This window comes from Nerophis ophidion, linkage group LG20, assembly GCF_033978795.1.
Source record: "Nerophis ophidion isolate RoL-2023_Sa linkage group LG20, RoL_Noph_v1.0, whole genome shotgun sequence".
In the NCBI taxonomy this organism is placed as follows: domain Eukaryota; kingdom Metazoa; phylum Chordata; class Actinopteri; order Syngnathiformes; family Syngnathidae; genus Nerophis; species Nerophis ophidion.
This window is the reverse complement of record NC_084630.1, coordinates 10,740,431-10,765,578: the sequence shown is the minus strand read 5'-3', so window position 1 is coordinate 10,765,578 and position 25,148 is coordinate 10,740,431. Positions and strand designations below refer to the sequence as shown.

Here is a 25,148-nt window from a genome sequence, read left to right as displayed (position 1 = left end):
TGGTCTATCCATTCATCCACCCATCCATTTTCTACCGCTTATTTGCTGTGGGGTCGCTGGGGGGTCCTGGTGCCTATCTCAGCTACAATCGGGCGGAAGGCGGTGTACACCTTGGACAAGTCGCCACCTCATCGCAGGGCTAGTGGGTCTATATGTATGTATATATATATATATATATATATATACATATATATATATATATATATATATATATATTAGGGCTGCAAATCTTTGGGTGTCCCACGATTCGATTACATTTCGATTCTTGGGGTCGCGATTTGATTATTTATCGATTTTTTCGATTCAACGCGATTCTCGATTCAAAAACGACATTTTTCCAATTCAAAAAGATTCGGTATTCATTCAATACATAGGATTTCAGCAGGATCTACCCAGGTCTGCTGACATGCTAGCAGAGTAGTAGATTTTTGTAAAAAAGCTTTTATAATTGTAAAGGACAATGTTTTATCAACTGGTTGCAATAATGTAAATTTGTTTTAACTATTAAACGAACCAAAAATAAGACTTATTTTATCTTTGTGAAAACATTGGACACAGTGTGTTGTCAAGCTTATGAGATGCGATGCAAGTGTAAGCCACTGTGACACTATTGTTCTTTTTTATTATTTTAATAAATGTCTAATGATAATGTCAATGAGGGATTTTAAATCACTGCTATGCTGAAATTATAACTAATGTTGATACTGTTGTTGATAATATTCATTTTTGTTTCACTACTTTTGGTTTGTTCTGTGTCGTGTTTGTGTCTCCTCTCAATTGCTCTGTTTATTGCAGTTCTGAGTGTTGCTGGGTCAGGTTTGGTTTTGGAATTGGATTGCATTGTTATGGTATTGCTGTGTATTTTTTTGTTAAATTGATTAAAAAAAATAAAAATAAAAAATCGATAAAAAAAAAAAAAAAAGAGAATCGATTCGCATCAGGATCGATTTTTTTCCCGCACCCCTAATATATACATTTTTATGGACACTACATCCAGTCAAGACTCCGGAACAACATGCATGTCTCTATTTGCGCCTACGTGATGCGCCAACTTCGGACCATCATGGACATCTCCTGGACAGACAAAATCCCGAACACAGAGGTCCTAAGTCGTGCTGGACTGCCACCGATGGATGACATCTTAACCCGAACGAACCTGAGATTTGTCGGGCATGTAGAGAGAATGAGTCACGAGCGGCTCCTTCGGCATCTGCTCTACTCACAGCTGGAGGAAGGGAAATGAAACCGAGGGAGGCCAAGGCTACGGTACAAGGACACCGTTAAATGGAATTTGAGGGAACTGAAGATCGACACTGCAACCTGGCAGCTGAAGGCAAAAGACAAGGCTGAGTGAAGGTCTATGATCCGACCGAAACGAAACAGACTGCTATGATGATAACGATGATGATATATATATATATATACATATATACATATATATATATATATATATAAACGCATACATACACACTATTCGTTACCAATATCCATTGGTACTATATGTAATTTGGTGTAAATAAAGATGTGAAAGAAAAAAAACTATTTTTTTCTACCATTTTTATCACCAAAGGAGTGGGTGACACCAGCAACATCTTTGAACACATCACACTAGGTTTGCCGTACAAAGTAATGTCAAACAAATGCATACAGTTATGCTGATAAAGTAAAATAGTTTAAAAAAAAAAAACGAGATCGATATCTGTTGCCGTCGTTTGGCAACGGTGATTATTATTATTATTATTATTGTTACAGATGACGATTCCTGCCTTCTGTAACAATAACAGTTACTTACAGTATATTAACCTGGTTACCATAATAACTACACACCTAACTACTACTACTGACTTATTGTTGTCGAAAGATGGTAAAGATTAGACTGGGTGTTTGCACTGAAGAGGAAGCAGCGTTCTCATTGGTCGTTTGGCTTAATAAGCAGTCAAATATGCTGCTGTCTTTCAACTTTATTCCATGAGTATGTTGCCAATGTTTCATTATGTAAATGCGGTTTTCCCCCATTTGGGACAAATATTGCTTTGAGCCTAGTTTTCAGTCTTTTTGGTAACTTTTATCTACAATTTTAAACATTTAGTGCTCAATTAGAGGCAAGCAGGTGTCACGTCATCACCTGCTGTCGGCGGCGTGTATTAACTATGATAGTTAGCCAAATATAAAAAATACCCATAGCCAGATCTTTTTTCCAGAATCTTAACAGTCTTCCTGGACCAATCCAATTAGTAACAGATACCCAAAAATATCGTTTTTAAAAATTTTTTTATACTGTAAATCAGGGGTCTCAGACACGCGGCCCGCAAGATTTTATTTTGCTTTGAGCCTAGTTTTCAGTCTTTTTGGTAACTTTTATCTACAATTTTAAACATTTAGTGCTCAATTAGAGGCAAGCAGGCGTCACGTCATCACCTGCTGTCGGCGGCGGTGTATTAACTATGATAGTTAGCCAAATATAAAAAATACCCATAGCCAGATCTTTTTTCCAGAATCTTAACAGTCTTCCTGGACCAATCCAATTAGTAACAGATACCAAAAAATATCGTTTTTAAAAATTTTTTTATACTGTAAATCAGGGGTCTCAGACACGCGGCCCGCAAGATTTTATTTTGCTTTGAGCCTAGTTTTCAGTCTTTTTGGTAACTTTTATCTACAATTTTAAACATTTAGTGCTCAATTAGAGGCAAGCAGGCGTCACGTCATCACCTGCTGTCGGCGGCGGTGTATTAAATATGATAGTTAGCCATATATAAAAAATACCCATAGCTGTATTTTTTTTCCAGAATCCTAACGGTCTTCCTGGACCAATCCAATTAGTAACAGATACCAAAAAATACCGTTTTTAAAAAAAATGTTATACTGTAAATCAGGGGTCTCAGACACGCGGCCCGCGAGACTTTATTTTGCAGCCCCCACCCAAATATTAAAGCTTAATGTTAGCGCGGCCCGTGAGTTTTATATGAATGCCGCTTGACAGCGTTGTGTGTGGAGTGGAAGGAATCTACAAATTACGGTGTGGTATATGGCTCCTGAGGGCCGAACATGAATGCGTGATGCAAGCAGAGAAACGTTTTGCCGCTTTTCCACTAAACCCGCACCTGCTTTTCCTCCCTCCCTCCCTCCCTCCCTCACTCGCTCGCTCTCTCCATCCCTCCTCTCTTGGCGCCGCTGGAAACAGTCCGGGCCTGGGAGAGGAGCGGCCCGGTAGCTTCCAAAGCACTCCGCCGAAGGACTGAGCGACAATACAAAACTGTGGTGCACTGGACCCCAGCGTTGATACCCCGACAGAGTCGCTGGGGCAAATCGGACGTGTAACACGTTAGTCGTAATGTTAGCCCGTTCGGGGCTAAGTGTGCTACCGTAACTGTAAACTCCAGGACGAGCAATCCCCCCCGTCTCCGCTTGGGATGGTCTCCTGCTGGCCCCACTATGGAGTGGACTCTCACTGTTATGTTAGATCCACTATGGACTGGACTCTCACTATTATGTTAGATCCACTATGGACTGGACTCTCACTATTATGTTAGATCCACTATGGACTGGACTCTCACTATTATGTTAGATCCGCTATGAACTGGACTCTCACTATTATGTTAGATCCAATATGGACTGGACTCTCACTATTATGTTAGATCCACTATGGACTGGACTCTCACTATTATGTTAGATCCACTATGGACTGGACTCTCACTATTATTTTAGATCCACTGTGGACTGGACTCTCACTATTATGTTGGATCCACTATGGACTGGACTCTCACTATTAAGTTAGATCCACTATGGACTGGACTCTCACTGTTATGTTAGATCCACTATGGACTGGACTTTCACAATTTTATGTTAAACCCACTCGACGTGCATTTCATCCGGTCTCCCCTGGTGAGTTTTTCCTTGCTCTTATGTGGGCTCTGTACTGTGGATGTTGTTGTGGCTTGTGCAGCCCTTTGAGACACTTGTGATTTAGGGCTATATAAATAAACATTGATGGATTGATTGACAAACAGTATGTTTGCCTTGAGGGTGCTTTGGAACAGACATGTAACTATGTGGCTATTAATGTTTTGAAGTTAAGGTCATGCAAACCTCTCCTGGCGCCGCTGGAAACAGTCCGGGCCTGGGAGAGGAGCGGGCCCGGGTAGCTTCCAAAGCACTCCGCCGAAGGACCGAGCGACAATACAAAATTGTGGTGCACTGGACCCCAGCGTTGATACCCCGACAGAGTCGCTGGGCAAATCGGACGTGTAACACGTTAGTTGTAATGTTAGCCCGTTCGGGCTAAGTGTGCTACCGTAACTGTAAACTCCAGGACGAGCAATCCCCCCCGTCTCCGCTTGGGATGGTCTCCTGCTGGCCCCACTATGGACTGACTCTCACTGTTATGTTAGATCCACTATGGACTGGACTCTCACTATTATGTTAGATCCACTATGGACTGGACTCTCACTATTATGTTAGATCCGCTATGAACTGGACGCTCACTATTATGTTAGATCCACTATGGACTGGACTCTCACTATTATGTTAGATCCACTATGGACTGGACTCTCACTATTATGTTAGATCCACTATGGACTGGACTCTCACTATTATTTTAGATCCACTATGGACTGGACTCTCACTATTATGTTGGATCCACTACGGACTGAACTCTCACTATTAAGTTAGATCCACTATGGACTGGACTCTCACTGTTATGTTAGATCCACTATGGACTGGACTTTTACAATTTTATGTTAAACCCACTCGACGTGCATTGCATCCGGTCTCCCCTGGTGAGTTTTTCCTTGCTCTTATGTGGGCTCTGTATCGTGGATGTTGTTGTGGCTTGTGCAGCCCTTTGAGACACTTGTGATTTAGGGCTATATAAATAAACATTGATTGATTGATTGACAAACAGTATGTTTGCCTTGAGGGTGCTTTGGAACAGGACATGTAACTATGTGGCTATTAATGTTTTGAAGTTAAGGTCATGCAGACCTCTCCTGGAGCCGCTGGAAACAGTCCGGGCCTGGGAGAGGAGCGGCCCGGTAGCTTCCAAAGCACTCCGCCGAAGGACCGAGCGACAATACAAAACTGTGGTGCACTGGACCCCAGCGTTGATACCCCGACAGAGTCACTGGGTAAATTGGACGTGTAACACGTTAGTTGTAATGTTAGCCCGTTCGGGGCTAATTGTGCTACCTTAACTGTAAACTCCAGTTTGGAGCACCCCCGTTGGCTCCAAACAGAGATATTTTTTGTTATTTGGGTCCAAAATGGCTCTTTCAACGTTCTGGGTTGCCTACCCGTGCATCAGTGGAAAAGCGGAAAATGAGTCAAAGCGACAGAAATGTTGCCATGGAGACGAGAGTTTTCCTACGTGCCTGGCTGCAGTCACACCGCGACACCTGTCCGTCAGTAATAACAGTCCCCGATAACCTGGACCAATTCAAACCGTTATTTTTTTTTTATTGTTTAATTTGCAATGCCTCACACGATGAACACTACATATATTTTTATTTAACGCCGGATAACACTCCGGGAGCCGTCACTTTTTTGCGCTCGATATTCCGGTACTATTATCCGCCGACCTCCGTGTTGCTGTAGGGAGGAAATGCAGAACGACACACATTGCGGTAATAACATTATTCTCCGTGCGTGGGCTAAATACAAATATATTCCACAACCCCAAACATGTCTTTTTCAAAGCCTGCATTGAAGAGAAAGGTTAGTGATGAGCCAAGACAATTCCAGGGAAAGTGGGAGATGCAGTATTTCTTTGTTGAGCACAGCGGCACCCCGACGTGTTTTATTTACACACAGAAAGTTGCGGTGCACAATTCTCATTTTGTTCATTTATATTTTGATTTTAATTTGTGTAGTAAAAATAAAACATTTAGAAATATATTTTTAAAGAAATCTTTTCTTGCGGCCCAGCCTCACCCAGACTATGCATCCAGTGGCCCCCAGGTAAACTATGTTTGAGACCCCTGCAGTAGATCCTAACTCCCCATAGAAAATTAAGTCAAACACAATAGTCAGAAACCGGGGTCAATCATATTTAGTTCTATAAAAGTGGTTACATGACCATACTGTTCTAAGACATGCTTTCAGGTAAAATATGGATTATCTGCAAGGCGAGTAGACCTTTGCAATGTTTTGTATTGTAGATGAACACAGACCAAACCATTCTTTCATTGCAGTAATATTGTGGTAGAAAGTTTCATAAAATTGTAAAAAAATATGCAACACATACTGCTAATACTGTTTTAAATGACTTATTGATACAAATCGTTTCATAGGGAGGTCAAATGAAAAGGTGATGAGTAGTGTTTACCAGGGATATCGCTTTCCAAACTGCAACTGGAGAGCGTGGTAGATCTTATTATGCGAGTCGGCATCTCTCACATGGAGAACGTTTTCACCTTACAGAAAAGAGATAAGGACATGAAAAAAACGGTCACAAGCTAAATACAACGGTCATTCTGTAGTGGAATTAGTAAGATTATTAGTATTCATTCACATTGATATTTCACACTACGCCAGGGGTGTCAAACTCATTTTAGATCGGGGGCTGCATGGAGAAAAATCTACTCCAAAAGGGGCCGGACTGGTAAAATCACGGCACGATAACTTAAAAATAAAGACAACTTCAGATTGTTTTTTTTGTTTAAAAATAGAACAAGCACATTCGGAAAATGAACAAATCATCAAGCTGATGTTGTTTTTTTACACTTACATGTTGCGGTTAATAGTATTCTATCTTTATTTGTCGATTGGTAGAGTGGCCGTGCCAGCAACTTGAGGGTTGCAGGTTCGATTCCCGCTTCCGCCATCCTAGTTACTGCCGTTGTGTGCTTGGGCAAGACACTTTACCCACCTGCTCCCAGTGCCACCCACACTGGTTTAAATGTAACTTAGATATTGGGTTTCACTATGTAAAGCGCTTTGAGTCACTAGAGAAAAGCGCTATATAAATATAATTCACTTCACACTTCACTTTAATTAAACTTTCTGAATAAATGATGTGATAATGTTCATCAGTCATCTCATTGGTGTTGATTTTCAATCGATTAAGATAAAAAAATTATATCAAAATGAAATTACAGGATGTTATTTATGTAGTTTGCTCATTTTTCTCAACTGGTGCACTAAGACAGTGGTCCCCAACCACCGGGCTTGATTGGTACCGGCCGCAGAATAATTTTTTTATATATACATATATATATATTTTTTTTTTTAAACTATCCATCCATCCATCATCCATCACCTTCCGCTTATCCGAGGTCGGGTCACGGGGGCAACAGCCTAAGCAGGGAAACCCAGACTTCCCTCTCCCCAGCCACTTCGTCTAGCTCTTCCCGGGGGATCCCGAGGCGTTCCCAGGCCAGCCGGGAGACATAGTCTTCCCAACGTGTCCTGGGTCTTCCCCGTGGCCTCCTACCGGTTGGACGTGCCCTAAACACCTCCCTAGGGAGGCGTTCGGGTGGCATCCTGACCAGATGGCCGAACCACCTCATCTGGCTCCTCTCGATGTGGAGGAGCAGCGGCTTTACTTTGAGTTCCTCCCGGATGGCAGAGCTTCTCACCCTATCTCTAAGGGAGAGCCCCGCCACACGGCGGAGGAAACTCATTTCGGCCGCTTGTACCCGTGATCTTATCCTTTCGGTCATGACCCAAAGCTCATGACCATAGTTGAGGATGGGAACGTAGATCGACCGGTAAATTGAGAGTTTTGCCTTCCGGCTCAGCTCCTTCTTCACCACAACGGATCGGTACAACGTCCGCATTACTGAAGACGCTGCACCGATCCGCCTGTCGATCTCACGATCCACTCTTCCCCCACTCGTGAACAAGACTCCTAGGTACTTGAACTCCTCCACTTGGGGCAGGGTCTCCTCCCCAACCCGGAGATGGCACTCCACCCTTTTCCTTTCGTTCTTGATTAATGAAAACATTCTTGGCAAATGCTTTCGCTCTCGTCCGTCTTGCGCCGGTCCAAGAATTTCACCTCTAGCGGCACTATACGTCAACTCATTAGTGTTAATTTTCAATCTATTATGATAAAAAAATTATATCAAAATGAAATTACAGGATGTTATTTATGTAGTTTGCTCATTTTCCTCAACTGGTGCACTAAGACAGTGGTCCCCAACCACCGGGCTCGATTGGTACCGGGCCGCAGAAGAAGTTTTTATATCTCCAAGGTTTCTCATAGTCATCATCGTCACCGACGTCCCACTGGGTGTGAGTTTTCCTTGCCCTTATGTGGGCTCTACAGAGGATGTTGTTGTGGTTTGTGCAGCCCTTTGAGACACTAGTGATTTAGGGCTATATAAGTAATCATTGATTGATTGATTGATATAAATATATATATATATCCATCCATTTTCTACCGCTTATTCCCTTTTAGGGGTCGCGGGGGGGGGGGGAGATGGCTGGCGCCTATCTCACCTACAATCGGGCGGAAGGCAGGGTACACCCTGGACAAGTCGCCACCTCATCGCAGGGCCAACACAGATAGACAGACAACATTCACACTCACATTCACACACTAGGGCCAATTTAGTGTTGCCAATCAACCTATCCCCAGGTGCATGTTTTTGGAGGTGGGAGGAAGCTGGAGTACCTGGAAGGAACCCACGCATTCACGGGGAGAACATGCAAACTCCACACAGAAAGATCCCGAGCCTGGATTTGAACCCAGTACTGCAGGAACTTCGGATTGTGAGGCAGACGCACTAACCCCTCTGCCACCGTGAAGCCCATATATATATATTTTTTTATTTATTAAATCAACATAAAAAACACAAGATAAGCTTACAATTAGTGCACCAACTCAAAAAACCTCCCTTTTTCATGACAAAAAAAAAAGGTTGGGGACGACTGCACTAAGATCATGCGTTTTTTAAATTTTTTTAACATATGCAGCATCATCTACAACGATACAAATAACTGCTATTGCGATATCTAGTGGACACATTTAGAACAACTCTTTAATTCATTCCAAAATTTCGCAAACTCATCCCGCGGGCCGGATAAAACCTGTTCTTGGGCCTGATCCGTCCCGCGGGCCGTACGTTCGACACCCCTGCACTACGCCATTCTCACCTGTTTCTCTGCCTGTTTGCCTCGTTCCCAGGTTGATGACTGGCGTGCCAAAAGCCCCGGCCTCTCGTACTCCACAGCTACTGTTTCCAATCATGCAGCCGGCGTGGCACACCATCTGAATGAACTGCTCAAAGGGAATGTGCTTCACTGCCCGGAAGTTGGGATGCTGCTCGATGCCCTTTTTTCTCATTACCCGCACCATCTCCTTACTTCCTGTGTACACGGGATGCATTGTGTCAAAGCTCACATATACACCATTAGAGCCCTATACTCATGTGGTTAAGTGAAAAATATCTGTGCAACTAAATGGATTCTAGCTGCACAGCATCCATTCTCCTCGAATTTAGGTCTATAACTGTGTGCCTTTATCCAAGATGCGTACTTTGAGTGGAGCAAACCGTAAATGAGGACGTTCCCTGTCAAATCTGGCCTTCTGTGTAATCCGACGTGCCTCTGAGGCTGAAATAAGGACTATATTGCTCTGAAAGTTTGGATGCAATGTACACCACACGTAAAAAAATGGTAAAAGCAACTGCCGGAAAAATATCAAGTCTATTCCGATCGAAACGATTGAGACACCTGGAATCATCCACGAAGATGAGGATAAAAGCAACATAATGTTACTGTTACTCAATCAAAAATCAAAATGTACATTATTATTTCATGAGAACGACGACAGTGGAACATCCTGGTAATAATGGATGTTAAAGTCCTACTTTAACCCACTACTACCGACCACGCAGTCTGATAGTTTATATATCAATGATGAAATATTAACATTGCAACACATGCCAATACGGCCGGTTTAGTTTACTAAATTGCAATTTTAAATTTCCCGCGAGGTATCCTGTTAAAAACGTCGCGGCATGATGACGCTTATGTTGACGCGTGCTTGTGACGTTATTGGTTGGAGCGGACATGTTCTCCCAGCACCACTCACGGCTAAAAGTAGTCTGTTATTATCGCATAATAACACAGTATTTTGGACATCTGTGTTGCAGAATCTTTTGCGATTTGTTCAATTAATAACGGAGACTATAAAGAAGAATGCTGTTGGTGGAAAGCGGTGGATTGCAGCTGCCTTTAGCAACCGAAACACAGCCGGTGTTTCTTTGTCTGTTGTGAATCTTTAGCGAACATGTTTCTCTGCCACATGTCAACCAGCAAGTTTTCGGATGAGAAAATTGTGATATTAAGTCGGCTCTTACCGGAGACTTGAGCGGCGTTACATTTAGCGTCCTCCTGCAGCAGCTGTGATCTTGGCTCCTCCATTGGCTTCTGTCAGAGACACTGGCGGTCACCCCAGCCCTCCGACTTTCAGGTATGACTTTATAATATCACTAAAACACTATTAACACAATAAGCAGATAAGGGATTTTCCAGAATGATCCTAGTAAATGTGTCTAATAACATCTGAATCGCTCCAAATGTCGCCTTTTTTTTCTTCTAGTGCTTCACTCTAACTTTCCTCATCCACAAATCTTTCATCCTCGCTCAAATTAATGGGGAAATTGACGCTTTCTCGGTCCGAATCGCTCTTGCTGCTGGTGGCTATGATTATAAACAATGAGAGTATGTGAGGAGCCCTACAACCCGTGACGTCACGCGCACATCGTCTGTTACTTCCGGTACAGGCAAGGCTTTTTTATTAGCGACCAAAAGTTGCGAACTTTATCGTCAATGTTCTCTAATAAATCCTTTCAGCAAAAATATGGCAATATCGCGAGATGATCAAGTATGACACATAGAATGGACCTGCTATCCCCGTTTAAATAAGAAAATCTCATTTCAGTAGGCCTTTAAATAATACTTCTGGACTGTAATCATTGAACTGGGTGACTATTTAATAGAAAATACATACACATCGCAGAATCTATCAGTTGATTAAGAATACTTTTTTTTGACAGGTATTGTCAAACTTTCACAACTGGCGCGTGCACACACACACACGCACCGTTGTCCATACAAGCCCCTCTGACGCTTTGCGACTTCACAAACATTTATACGAAACAGAACTCTTGACATCACAAATAATATCTGTGTGGTTATAATAACAAAAATAAAGTTCCATCTATGATCATTATTCACATCCAGTAAGAAAGAAGAAGCTGTTGTAGCGTGCATACACGCACTACATAATCATGGTGACACACCTTAACGTGACAACCTATGCCTGGATTCATACGGTCCTTTCACATTTTAAGTGTTATCTTTTCCATAGATTTTCAAATGTTCACACAAGCAAGAAAATTATGCCTCATTAGTAATGAGTACACCTTCATTCATGACTTAAGCATGTTTGCCTAACTTACAAGGCTGGATGGAAGAGTAATGGTAAGAGAAACGTGCATAACTTTAGAGGTCTACTGAAAGCCACTACTACCGACCACGCAGTCTGATAGTTTTTATATCAATGATGAAATATTAACATTCCAACACATGCCAATACGGCCTTTTTAGTTAACTAAATTACAATTTTACATTTCCCGCGGAGTTTCTTGTTGAAAACGTCGCGGAATGATGACGCGTGTTTGTGACGTCTCGGGTTGTAGCGGACATATTAGCCCAGCACCACACACGGCTAAAAGTAGTCTCTTTTCATCGCATAATTACACAGTACTTTAGACATCTGTGGTGTTGAATCTTTTGCAATTTGTTCAATTAATAATGGTGACTATAAAGAAGAATGCTGTTGGTGGAAAGCGGTGGATTGCAGCTGCCTTTAGCACCGAAACACAGCCTCTGTTTCTTTGTTTGTTGTGAAGCTTTAACACACAGCGGGCAAGCGAACATGTTTCTCTACGTCAACCCGCAAGTTTTTGGATGGGAAAATTGTGATATTAATTCGGCTCTTACCGGAGACTTCAGTGGATTATGGGACTTCCTCCTGCAGCTCATAAAGGCAGCTGTGATCTTGGCTCCTCGGCTTCTCTGAGAGACACTGGCGTTCACCGCAGCCCTCCGACTTTCAGGTATGACTTACTATGTCACTAAAACACTATTAAAACAATAAGCAGATAAGGGATCTTCAAGAATTTCCCTAGTAAATGTGTCTGATTACATCTGAAACGGTCCCACTGCCGCCGCCTGGAGCCGTCGCTTTTTCTTTTTTGGGCTTCACTCTAACTTTCCTCATCCACAAATCTTTCATCCTCGCTCAAATTAATGGGGAAATTGTCGCTTTCTCGGTCCGAATAGCTCTGGCTGCTGGTGGCTATGATTGTAAACAATGTGAGGATGTGAGGAGCTCCACAACCCGTGACGTCACGCGCACATCGTCTGCTAGTTTCGGTAAAGGCAAGTCTTTTGTATTAGCAACCAAAAGTTGCGAACTTTATCGTCGATGTTCTCTACTAAATCCTTTTAGCAAAAGTATAGCAATATCGCGAAATTATCAAGTATGACACATAGAATGGACCTGCTATCCCCGTTTGAATAAGAAAAGCTCATTTCAGTAGGCCTTTAACCGCGTAAAAAACACTTTAAGCACAATTGGGAGAATAGAGCCCTTAGAGCATAAATAATCATTAAATTAGTCAAACAAATTAGTCAAACAAAGCAAAACTAAGTAGCTTTGCATTCAAAGTCAAAGGTTATAGAAACCACTCAAGAAAATATAATGCGAAATATTCCATGAAACCAAACTAACCAGCATCAATGTTGGGGAAAAGGATGAGGGTCTTTTTGTTGAAGGAGACAAGCGCATCCAACATGAGTCCATAAATCTTAATAGAGTGCTGGATATCAGTGGTGACTGGGTGCTGCAAAGCCACAACGTAGTCATGATCCTGCACATTGTCGCCTGTAGTCAACAAAAATCACAGGAAATAATCTTATCTGCTTTTGTGCATGACTTTCTGCTGCTGTCCAACTGACATGTGTTACATACCCAGCCAGCTCTTAATGATATCCATATAGTCTTCCTGGTAATGAGGAGAAAGCAGCTTATCGTAGGAGGGGCAGCCGGCCAGCAATATCCGAGAGTGGTCTTCACACATTGAGATGAGGTGCTGCTCTGCTCGTCGTGTGCAGCAGGCATGAAAGTGGGCCAGTTTACTGATGGCGTGGCGGATTGAGTCATCAATTGTGCCGCTTACCTGGAAAATTGGCGAAGAGGGGATTTGCTCTCATGGGCATTGTACACCACAAAAAATATATCTTAAAAACTATCCATTCACTTATTAAAGTAGACCCCTGCCAATGTCAAAATCTTTCAAACTGTTTTTTTTTTTCTTTGCAGACATTGCGAGTGTCTCTTTATTGCCTTCAAGCAGCCGGACTTCTATGAGAGGAATTGCACTTTTTTTATCTAGAATTTTGCCTATCATACACAATCTTTATGTGACACAAGAATTCTAAATGTGTGCATTGTGCATTCTAAATCGAAAAAAAAAAAAAAAAAAAAAAAAAAAAACTCCAGTACAAGAACGCTAAGAATGTAGATAATGGGATTCAACTATTCTGCTTTTAATGCCCTCAAAAAAAAAAAAAAAACTGCCAACAATACTCCATTTACATGCTGAGACCTGCATATTAACCAAGTATTAGCAACACTGTTTTTATAAGACATAACAATAACATTATCCCCCAAAAAAATGTATAAACATACACACACACACACACCACACACACACACGCATACAGATGCGCACACATCATATATATATATATATATATATACATAAACACATATACATATATTAATATATTTAGGCGTATACAAACATATACACTCACATGTATGTATAAATACATACATATATACAAATATATATAAATATATACACATGTATGTATATATATATATATGTGTGTATATATACGTACACACATATATACAATTACAAATACACACACATATACATTTTAAAAAATATATACACACAACCATACATACAAACCCCGTTTCCATATGAGTTGGGAAATTGTGTTAGAAGTAAATATAAACGAAATAAAATGATTTGCAAATCATTTTCAACCCATTTTCAAACTGATAAACACTTTTTTTTTTGCAAATAATCATTAACTTTAGAATTTGATGCCAGCAACACGTGACAAAGAAGTTGGGAAAGGTGGCAATAAATACTGATAAAGTTGAGGAATGCTCATCAAACACTTATTTGGAACATCCCACAGGTGTGCAGGCTAATTGGGAACAGGTGGGTGCCATTATTGGGTATAAAAACAGCTTCCCAAAAAATGCTCAGTCTTTCACAAGAGAGGATGGGGCGAGGTACACCCCTTTGTCCACAACTGCGTGGGCAAATAGTCAAACAGTTTAAAAACAACGTTTCTCAAAGTGCAATTGCAAGAAATGTAGGGATTTCAACATCTACGGTCCATAATATCATCAAAAGGTTCAGAGAATCTGGAGAAATCACTCCACGTAAGCGGCATGGCCGGAAACCAACATTGAATGACCGTGACCTTCGATCCCTGAGACGGCACTGTATCAAAAACCGACATCAATCTCTAAAGGATATCACCACATGGGCTCAGGAACACTTCATAAAACCACTGTCACTAAGTACAGTTCGTTGCTAAATCTGTAAGTGCAAGTTAAAGCTCTACTATGCAAAGCGAAAACCATTTATCGACAACATCCAGAAACCCCGCCGGCTTCTCTGGGCCGGATTTCATCTAAGATGGACTGATGCAAAGTGGAAAAGTGTTCTGTGGTCTGACGAGTCCACATTTCAAATTATATGTGGAAACTGTGGATGTGGTGTCCTCCGGAATACAGAGGAAAATAACCGTCCGGATTGTTATCGGCGCAAAGTTGAAAAGCCAGCATCTGTGATGGTATGGGGGTGCATTAGTGCCCAAGGCATGGGTAACTTACACATTTGTGAAGGCACCATTAATGCTGAAAGGTACATACAGGTTTTGGAACAACATATGTTGTCATTCAAGCAACGTTATCATGGACGCCCCTGCTTATTTCAGCAAAACAATGCCAAGCCACGTGTTACGACAGCGTGGCTTCGTAGTATAAGAGTGCGGGTACTTTCCTGGCCTGCCTGCAGTCCAGACCTGTCTCCCATCGAAAAAGTGTGGTTCATTGTGAAGCGTAAAATACGGACTGTTGAACAACTTAAAGGCCTACTGAAACCCACTACTACCGACCACGCAGTTTGATAGTTTATATATCAATGATGAAATATTAACATTGCAACACATGCCAATACGGCCTTTTTAGTTTACTGAATTACAATTTTAAATTTCCCACGGAGTTTCTTGTTGAAAACGTCGCGGAATGAGGACGAGTATGATGACGCGTGTTTGTGACGTCTCGGGTTGGAGCGGACATGTCAGCCCAGCACCACTTATGGCTAAAGTCTTCTCTTTTCATCGCATAATTACACAGTATTTTGTACAACTGTGTTGCTGAATCTTTTGCAATTTGTTCAATTAATAATGGAGACGTCAAATAAGAATGTTGTTGGTGTAAAGCGGTGGATTGCAGCTGCCTTTAGCAACCGAGACACAGCCGGTGTTTCTTTGTTTGTTGTGAAGCTTTAACACAGAGCGGTCAAGCGACCATTTTTTTCTACGTCAACCAGCAAGTTTTTGGATGGGAAAATTGTGATATTAAGTCAGCTCTTACCGGAGACATCAGTGGATTATGCGTCCTCCTGCAGCAGCTCTCCAAAAGGCAGCTGTGATCTTGGCTCCTCCATTGGCTTCTCTCAGAGACACTGGCGTTCACCGCAGCCATCCGACTTTCAGGTATGACTTTAGAATCTCACTAAAATACTATTAATACAATAAGCAGATAAGGGATTTTCCAGAATTATCCTAGTAAAAGTGTCTAACTACATCTGAAACGCTCACACTGCTGCCGCCCAGAGCTGTGGATTTTTTTTTTTGTGCTTCACTCTAACTTTCCTCATCCACAAATCTTTCATCCACGTTCAAATTAATGGGGAAATCGTCGCTTTCTCTCTCCGAATAGCTCTTGCTGCTTGAGGCTATGATTATAAACAATGTGAGGATGTGAGGAGCCCTACAACCCGTGACGTCACGCGCACATCGTCTGCTACTTCCGGTACAGGCAAGGCTTTTTTATTGGCGACCAAAAGTTGCGAACTTTATCGTCGATGTTCTCTACTAAATCCTTTCAGCAAAAATATGGCAATATCGCGAAATGATCAAGTATGAGAAATAGAATTGAATAAGAAAATCTAATTTCAGTAGGCCTTTAAGCTGTACATCAAGCAAGAATGGTAAAGAATTCCACTTTCAAAGCTTCAACATTTAGTTTCCTCAGTTCCCAAAGGTTTATTGAGTGTTGTTAAAAGAAAAGGTGATACAACACAGTGATGAACATGCCCTTTCCCAACTACTTTGGCACGTGTTGCAGCCATGAAATTCTAAGTTGATTTTATTTGCAAAAAAAAAAAAGTTTATGAGTTTGAATATCAGATATCTTGTCTTTGTAGCATATTCAACTGAATATGGGTTGAAAAGGATTTGCAAATCATTGTATTCCGTTTATATTTACATCTAACACAATTTCCAAACTCATATGGAAACGGGGTTTGTAAATTAATTATTATTTGAAAAAAAAACAATAAAGTTTATGAGTTTGAACATTAAATATCTTGTATTTGTAGTGCATTCAATTGAATATGGGTTGAAAAGGATTTGCAAATCATTGTATTTTGTTTATTTTTACATCTAACACAATTTCCCAACTCATATGGAAACGGGGTTTGTACATACATACATACATACATAAATTTATACATACATATACTAAAACAAGATCAACAAGCGGATCGGTGCGGCGTTTTCAGTAATGCGGACGCTGTATCGATCCACTGTGATGAAGAAGGAGCTGAGCCGGAAGGCAAAGCTCTCAATTTACCGGTCAATCTACGTTCCCATCCTCACCTATGGTCATGAGCTTTGGGTTATGACCGAAAGGACATGATCATGGGTACAAGTGGCCGAAATGAGTTTCCTCTGCCGGGTGGCAGTGCTCTCCCTTAGAGATGAATGAATGGGTTGTACTTGTATAGCGCTTTTCTACCTTCAAGGTACTCAAAGCGCTTTGACACTACTTCCACATTTACCCATTCACACACACATTCACACACTGATGGAGGGAGCTGCCATGCAAGGCGCTAACCAGCACCCATCAGGAGCAAGGGTGAAGTGTCTTGCTCAGGACACAACGGACGTGACGAGGTTGGTACTAGGTGGGATTTGAACCAGGGACCCTCGGGTTGCGCACGGCCACTCTTCCACTGCGCCACGCCGTCCCAAGATAGGATGATAAGCTCTGCCATCCGGGAGAAGCTCAAAGTAAAGCCGCTGCTCCGCCACATTGAGAGGAGCCAGATGAGGTGGTTCGGCCATCTGGTCAGGATGCCACCCAAACGCCTCCCTAGGGAGGTGTTTAGGGCACGTCCAACCGGTAGGAGGCCACGGGGAAGACCTAGGACACGTTGGGAAGACTATGTCTCCCAGCTGGCCTGGGAACGCCTCGGGATGCCCCGAGAAGAGGTGGATGAAGTAGCTGGGGAGAGGAAAGTCTGGGTTTCTCTGCTTAGGCTGCTGCCCCCGCAACCCGACCTCAGATATGGATGAATGGATGGATACTAAAACAAATCAATAATATAATTTGCAGTAGTCACTTACAGTTTAATTTTTAGATCAAGTAGAGTGAAATAATGATGGAATCACTGAATTCTGACCAAAATGTTTTGGAATCGTCCTGTAATTTCCAGCGCTAACACTTACATCAGAGTAAATCATCACGCAATGTTGCAAAATATGTTAATTATTTACAGTCAGTCTTGTCTAAAATCTGGACCAAGTACAAACAACACGGGACGGTTGGAAAAAGCAAGCATTAAGCTCTCATGAGGTCTGTCATGATTAGTAGTAGTAGTAGTAGTAGTAATGTCTGACTCTCTTTTGAGTCACACATTAAAAGCGTTACTAAAACGGCCTTCTTTCATCTCCGTAATATTGCTAAAATTCGCTCCATTTTGTCCACTAAAGACGCCGAGATCATTATCCATGCGTTTGTTACGTCTCGTCTCGATTACTGTAACGTATTATTTTCGGGTTTCCCCATGTCTAGCATTAAAAGATTATAGTTGGTACATAATGCGGCTGCTAGACTTTTGACAAGAACAAGAAAGTTTGATCACATTACTCCTGTACTGGCTCACCTGCACTGGCTTCTTGTGCACTTAAGATGTGACTTTAAGGTTTTACTAATTACGTATAAAATACTACACGGTCTAGCTCCAGCCCATCTTGCCGATTGTATTGTACCATATGTCCCGGCAAGAAATCTGCGTTCAAAAGACTCCGGCTTATTAGTGATTCCTAGAGCCCAAAAAAAGTCTGCGGGCTATAGAGCGTTTTCCGTTCGGGCTCCAGTACTCTGGAATGCCCTCCCGGTAACAGTTCGAGATGCCACCTCAGTAGAAGCATTTAAGTCTCACCTTAAAACTCATCTGTATACTCTAGCCTTTAAATAGACCTCCTTTTTAGACCAGTTGATCTGCCGCTTCTTTACTTTCTCCTATGTCCCCCCCTCCCTTGTGGAGGGGGTCCGGTCCGATAACCATGGATGAAGTACTGGCTGTCCAGAGTCGAGACCCAGGATGGACCGCTCGTCGGGACCCAGGATGCTACCTCGCCTGTATCGGTTGGGGACATCTCTACGCTGCTGATCCGCCTCCGCTTGAGATGGTCTCCTGTGGACGGGACTCTCGCTGCTGTCTTGGATCCGCTTTGAACTGAACTCTCGCGGCTGTGTTGGAGCCACTATGGATTGAACTTTCACACTATCATGTTAGACCCGCTCGACATCCATTGCTTTCGGTCCCCTAGAGGGGGGGGGAGTTGCCCACATCTGAGGTCCTCTCCAAGGTTTCTCATAGTCAGCATTGTCACTGGCGTCCCACTGGATGTGAATTCTCCCTACCCACTGGGTGTGAGTTTTCCTTGTCCTTTTGTGGGTTCTTCCGAGGATGTTGTAGTCGTAATGATTTGTGCAGTCCTTTGAGACATTTGTGATTTGGGGCTATATAAATAAACATTGACTGATAGTAGTTGTTGATAAAGGAAATAGCGACAGTTGTGATGCGCTCTGTGAAATCAATGTGCCCCCCCCCAAAAAAGTTCCGGCAACGCTTAAAATAACAAAAATATGGTAAATATTACATGGCATCATGAATGTGCCTGTTACCTCATTACACACATACAGCAAATAAAACATTGTTGGAGGTTTTTGTATGGATTTTTAGAGGGATTAATTGGCAGAACAGATCGAATCCCCATTACCTGCATTGTTAGTTACCTGTTAGCGGTTTTTCACTCTCAGAATGCACAAGAAACAAAAAGACGTGTTTTTGTAGGGACCGTGAATGACAGGAAAAACTACCACCGAAGTGCAGTTCCCCTTTAAATAAAAATGATTAATTTCAAGCGGTCATTCAAAAAAAGGATCCTCACCTCTCCTCCCTCCAGATGAAGTATTCGAATGTTCATCAGCGCTGCAGAAGTTGCAAGAGCCAGTGCATCGAAACGATCTCCGTGGACAATGAGGATATCTGGCCGCAGTCTCTGTAGGACATCCGGAAGTTTGACCAGCGCCAACCCGACACTCTCTACCATGGCTGCCTCATCCTCTCCTCTCACGATTGTGTGCAGTTTGGAGCTGATGTCAAAGTCATCCTGCTCAATCATACGAAAAGTGTTCCTACGCCACAAGGAGAAGACAAAGAACCGACAAAGTTGATGTCATGAGCTTGATGGTTTGCAGAGTTTTGAACTCATATACAGACCGTTAGTAGAAGGTTGTCGGTGGAGCTTACCCGTAGTCATCAATGAGATGTGACCCAAGCACAACGACATCCAGGTCAAAGTCATCAGGGTGGGATTTCATCCCAAACATGATGGGAGCCAGCTTTGAGTAGTCTGCTCTGTTGCAGGTTGCCACACACACCCTCAGCCTTTTCTTACTCTACACACATGGAACAACCATACATACAGTCCATGATATTACTTCCTTTTATATCACTGTAGACAATTTTGTATATAAATAATAAAATCAATTTACACTGATGTAACTAATGCAAATAATTTAACCTTGAGTGCTAGGAAAAGTAAAAGTGAGACTTTGTCAGGCTTGCCCCTGACAGTTTGTCTGTTTTAGTTTTTCCCTCTGCATTTGTCTTTGTTTCCTCTGTGTGTATGTGTAGTGCTTCCTGTCAGCGCTCTTATTTTGTCTGTTTCCTGTGTTTCTCCCTGGGCGCTGTTTTTTGTCCTTAGCTGCGGCTGATTGGCACCTGGCTACACCTGGTGTCAATCAGCCCACTCCTATTTATACCTGCTTTGTTCCTCCAGGCAGTGCTGGATTATTGTCACGTATTGCATGTTGCCTCTGTATTGTCTTGTCGATGTTGCTCTTGTCGCTCCTGTTGTGTCGTGCCGGGTCTTGTATTTGCAGCGTAGCGGTAAGCTTTATCCGTTAGATGTTTGTAGCTTACTGTTCTTTGTTCCCTGCTTACAGTTTGTTTTGTACTACACGTTAAGACTTCTGTTTTTTGGTTGTACCCCTTTGGTTTGTTCTTGTTCTATTTCCATCCATCCATCCTTTTCTACCGCTTATTCCCTTTTGGGGTTGCGGGGGGCGCTGGCGCCTATCTCAGCTACAATCGGGCGGAAGGCGGGGTACACCCTGGACAAGTCGCCACCTCATCGCAGGGCCAACACAGATAGACAGACAACATTCACACTCACATTCACACACTAGGGCCAATTTAGTGTTGCCAATCAACCTATCCCCAGGTGCATGTCTTTGGAAGTGGGAGGAAGCCGGAGTACCCGGAGGGAACCCACGCATTCACGGGGAGAACATGCAAACTCCACACAGGAAGATCCCGAGCCTGGATTTGAACCCAGGACTGCAGGAACTTCGTATTGTGAGGCAGACGCACTAACCCCTCTGCCACCGTGAAGCCTCTTGTTCTATTATTTTAATTAAATCATGTTGTCCTATTCAATGCCTGCCTCCTTCTGTTCATCTTCGGGTTTGTAACCAACTAACTCTGACAGACTTTTTGGACACTTCCCGATTTGATTACGGTTTAAAGGCTACGATTCCATTATAATTTTGTGTATATGCACTACGGCTGTCAAAAATAACATGTTAACCCATGTGATTAATCACAAAAAAGTATTGCATTAATCATGCATGTACACAGATTAATCACACAATTTATTTTTACACTAACTGCAGATGGTTACCTGAAAGGCGGCATGAGCACCTATAAAGACATTGAGCAGGTCAATGTATACGTCCATAAAAAGACGGATGAGGAGACTCTGACTGGTGTGATCTCTGGTAAATTTCACTCCAAAATAAGACACCCCGGAGAGATATAGAAACGTCACCAAATTTTTCGGCAAATAAATGACGTTCATTCAAGTATCACACTTAAAATGTTTTCCTGTATGACATTTTGAGAATAAAATTGCATTTGTTTTCAAATATGGGAGTCTTTTTTGAGTTAATTATAACTATGCAAGCGAGTAACCACCTGTGTTTTTCAAAAGTGTGATTAATCTGATTTTGACAGCACCTTTATGTACATATTGTGTCATTTTTGGATTTTGGATGTGATTGGGCACAGCATATACAGTATTTTGTAGGGTTGCGAATCTTTGGGTGTCCCACGATTCGATTCAAAATCGATTTTTTTTTCCAATTCTACACTATTCTCGATTCAAAAACGATTTTTTTCCCATTTAAAATGATTCTCCATTCATTTAATACGTAGGATTTCAGCAGGATCTACCCCAGTCTGCTGACATGCAAGCAGAGTAGTAGATTATTGTAAAAAGATTTTATAATTGTAAAGGACAATGGTTTATCAACTGATTGCAATAATGTAAATTAGTTTTAACTACTAAACGAACCCAAAATATGACTTATTTTATCTTTGTGAAAATATTGGACAGTGAGATGCGATGCAAGTGTAAGCCACTGTGACACTATTGTTCTTTTTTTTTTTTTTATAAATGTCTAATGATAATGTCAATGAGGGACTTTTAATCACTGCTATGCTGAAATTATAACTAATATTGATACTGTTGTTGATAATATTCATTTTTGTTTCACTACTTTTGGTTTATTCTGTGTCTTGTTTGTGTCTTCTCTCAATTGTTCTGTTTATTGCAGTTCTGAGTGTTGCTGGGTCAGGTTTGGTTTTGGAATTGGATTGCATTGTTATGGTATTGCTGTGTAGTGGTTTGTTGGATTGATAAAAAAACAAAAAACAAAAAACAAAAAAAAATTCGATTTAAAAAAAAAAAAAAGAGAATCGATTCTGAAACGCACAACGTGAGAATCGCGATTACAATTCGAATCGATTTTTCCCCGTACCCCAAGTATTTTGTATATTTGTATATTGTTTGTTTTAGTTTTCGTGCCTGCAAAAACCACGGAATCCTAAAACACTTTGCCCCTGATCTTGTGGCATTCCCTCTTTTTCAGGACGAAAGACTTATTGTTTTGAAATGGAATGCAACAGCAACTCCCAGCTGCCACACCCGCTTGGTTGGAAACACTCTTATTTAGTTTAATCGGAGATTAGGCCTCTAATAATTTCAAAAGGGGGCCCTCTACCTAAATATGTAAAAGAGACGGAGCTCTAACTCAACCAGTATTTAATAGCCATACAGAAAACAAAATGCATTTTTGAAAAATCCCATTTATTACTATACCGCTTTTGGGAGGCATCAAGAATGTGGTTGTGTGTTGCTATATGTTAATAGATTTACTTGTGTGTTGTGTTTTTGCAGGTTTTTTTCTGTGTCTTGTTTGGCAAAAAAGGGAACATCTGATATGGGATTATACTAATAATATGGTATACTGTATACCTTAAACCGCAATAAACAAATGTTCGAAAAAAACAAGAATTGATCATTTACTCCTCGCCTCGTGAAAAGCATTCTGCTTTGTAAAGAACAATGCAGCAGTGAGGAATAACTGTTTAATAAATGCGCATGCATCAATTAACATGTGTTATAACATCTTGATATATAAATTGTGGTGTGCTTATTTTAATATGTGATACAGTTATAAAGTAGTATACTGATATTGCAGTTTATGATAAATAATGAAACAATACTGAAATAAAAGACACAGAGGGCAAATTACCTTTGTCTGAGATGCTATACTCTCGTTTTTTCAAGCCTTTAGACAACACGAAGATTATTATTTAAGGGAAAGCTAATTCAATGCTTTAAACTCTTTTTGTGTGGCATGCAGTATGGCTCTTTTTCTAAAAGATTATTCCCAACATAGAAAATAGTCGTACCTGATTTTGTTCGTCCATCTTCTCCTTCTTCAGCTTTTCTCTGCTTTGCATTTTTGTGTAGTAAAGCTCCTAGAAAAAAACACACATAGATGTCGCTAAATCCAAATGACAATACAAGATACGATTTTGTATTGTTGTTTGATATTATTGCATGAAAAGCCTTGCATAAATATCTTTGCCAACATGTAAAAAAACAAAAACTGTTTAGTTGTACTGTGCAGGTTTGAAATAAATATTTCAATTCAATTCAAAAGAAAGCTTAAGTCCACAAGAATGCAATCCATTGTATGTTACAGAAGCAACACCTAAAAGTTGAAATGTGGATTATTCTTTGACCTGCTCCCACGCTGCTGTGCAGGTTTCATATTGGGAGGAGCCATTTCAAACATTTAAAAACGACTCCTCATCCACCTCACAAAAAATATTGATGTAGACCATGTTATTGTTTGGCATTAAAATGTGTACTCCTAAATAAACGGAAACTGTGTGTGTGTGTTGATACGCCTTGTTTATTAATCCGCCAATGAATCATTGACCACTCACACAGTGACGGTGGCGAGTGATGATATATTCTTTCCGATCCGATACGGAGTAAAAATTCAGGTTGGTATCGGCGACACCGATCCGATACTTTGCGCAAATACACCTAATGTGTCTGGTAAACTTTTTAAAGTTAGTGTATTTCAGTTTTAATACACTTTTCCACCACTTTTGGCAGGAATAACAATATCAAAATAACAGAAAAAGTCTCTAGCTAAAGTCATGCAGAAGTTTCTTAAGCACAAAAAGTATGACTAAATTTGTTGACAGTTTTTTAAACAAAAATGCATACATTATCATTTACTACCTATTTAGTTGGAAGTTATTTTAGCACTGTGTAATTTTATGTATATATATTTTGTATTTGTTTTTGAGTCCCTTTTTGCAGTACTTTTAATATTTATTTTTGTAATCAGCCTCATAGTACTCTTTGTAATCAACACATATTCATTATCTCAAATAACTGAAATATCAAAAGTATCTATATTTTGATTTGAGAATCGATATTAAAGCATAAATAGTATCAGTGGTATCAATATTTCAGTATTAATCCACACATCACTAATGGTGGCATATATGCAGTCATGGAAATAAAGTTCTCATATTCTGAAAATTACAGAGGGTTCAAGTCTTGTTCAAGGGCACTGAGGTGGAACTGGGAACAATTCCAACATATCCGTCCAGACAAACTCTCCAATAATAACACCTGTCCACTACTATACAACAGAACAGGTTGTGCAGGATCCACAACACCCATTAAGACTGGCAGTAACAAAACAGTATCACCTTGAGTTTACTTTTCATCGCTTAGCTGTCAGTGTTTGAATAATACCTGGAACAAAGAAGCCGGTAGGTGTGCAATTAGTCACAGGATAAATCTCATTGTGAGGTTTTCCGATCCTCTTACCATTAGCAAAAGCCATAGTCACTCACATGAGGCCGTGATTTTTTTTTTTTTTTTTTTTTTTACAAATGCTAAACTCTGGTGATATGCTGTGCATGTAAAGTATTTGTCAACTGTTAATCTGAGGTTGAATATGCTTGTTATGAACTATTCACATGACACTGCTAGCTTTGCCCACGGGCTATACATAGTTCCTTAGTCAGATATTTCAATACATCAGTTTTTATTTTAGAGACTGAATAGACATAAAGACTATT

The 25,148-nt window shown here is 41.1% G+C and overlaps 1 protein-coding gene across 2 annotated transcripts in view; it reads right to left on the bottom strand.

Moving 5' to 3' along the window:
- The window catches only part of gne (glucosamine (UDP-N-acetyl)-2-epimerase/N-acetylmannosamine kinase), a 65,382-nt gene that overhangs the window by 15,900 nt on the left and 24,334 nt on the right, over nucleotides 1-25,148 (bottom strand). For both annotated transcript variants that reach the window (XM_061880435.1, XM_061880434.1), the window contains exons 2-8: nucleotides 23,448-23,516; nucleotides 19,938-20,086; nucleotides 19,576-19,822; nucleotides 12,986-13,193; nucleotides 12,746-12,898; nucleotides 9,097-9,309; nucleotides 6,323-6,410 (exon numbers count right to left, since the gene is read on the bottom strand). In XM_061880435.1, the coding sequence (XP_061736419.1) occupies nucleotides 6,323-6,410; nucleotides 9,097-9,309; nucleotides 12,746-12,898; nucleotides 12,986-13,193; nucleotides 19,576-19,822; nucleotides 19,938-20,086; nucleotides 23,448-23,498 (1,109 nt within the window). In that variant the 5' untranslated portion in view covers nucleotides 23,499-23,516. The remainder of the gene's footprint in view (nucleotides 1-6,322; nucleotides 6,411-9,096; nucleotides 9,310-12,745; nucleotides 12,899-12,985; nucleotides 13,194-19,575; nucleotides 19,823-19,937; nucleotides 20,087-23,447; nucleotides 23,517-25,148) is intronic.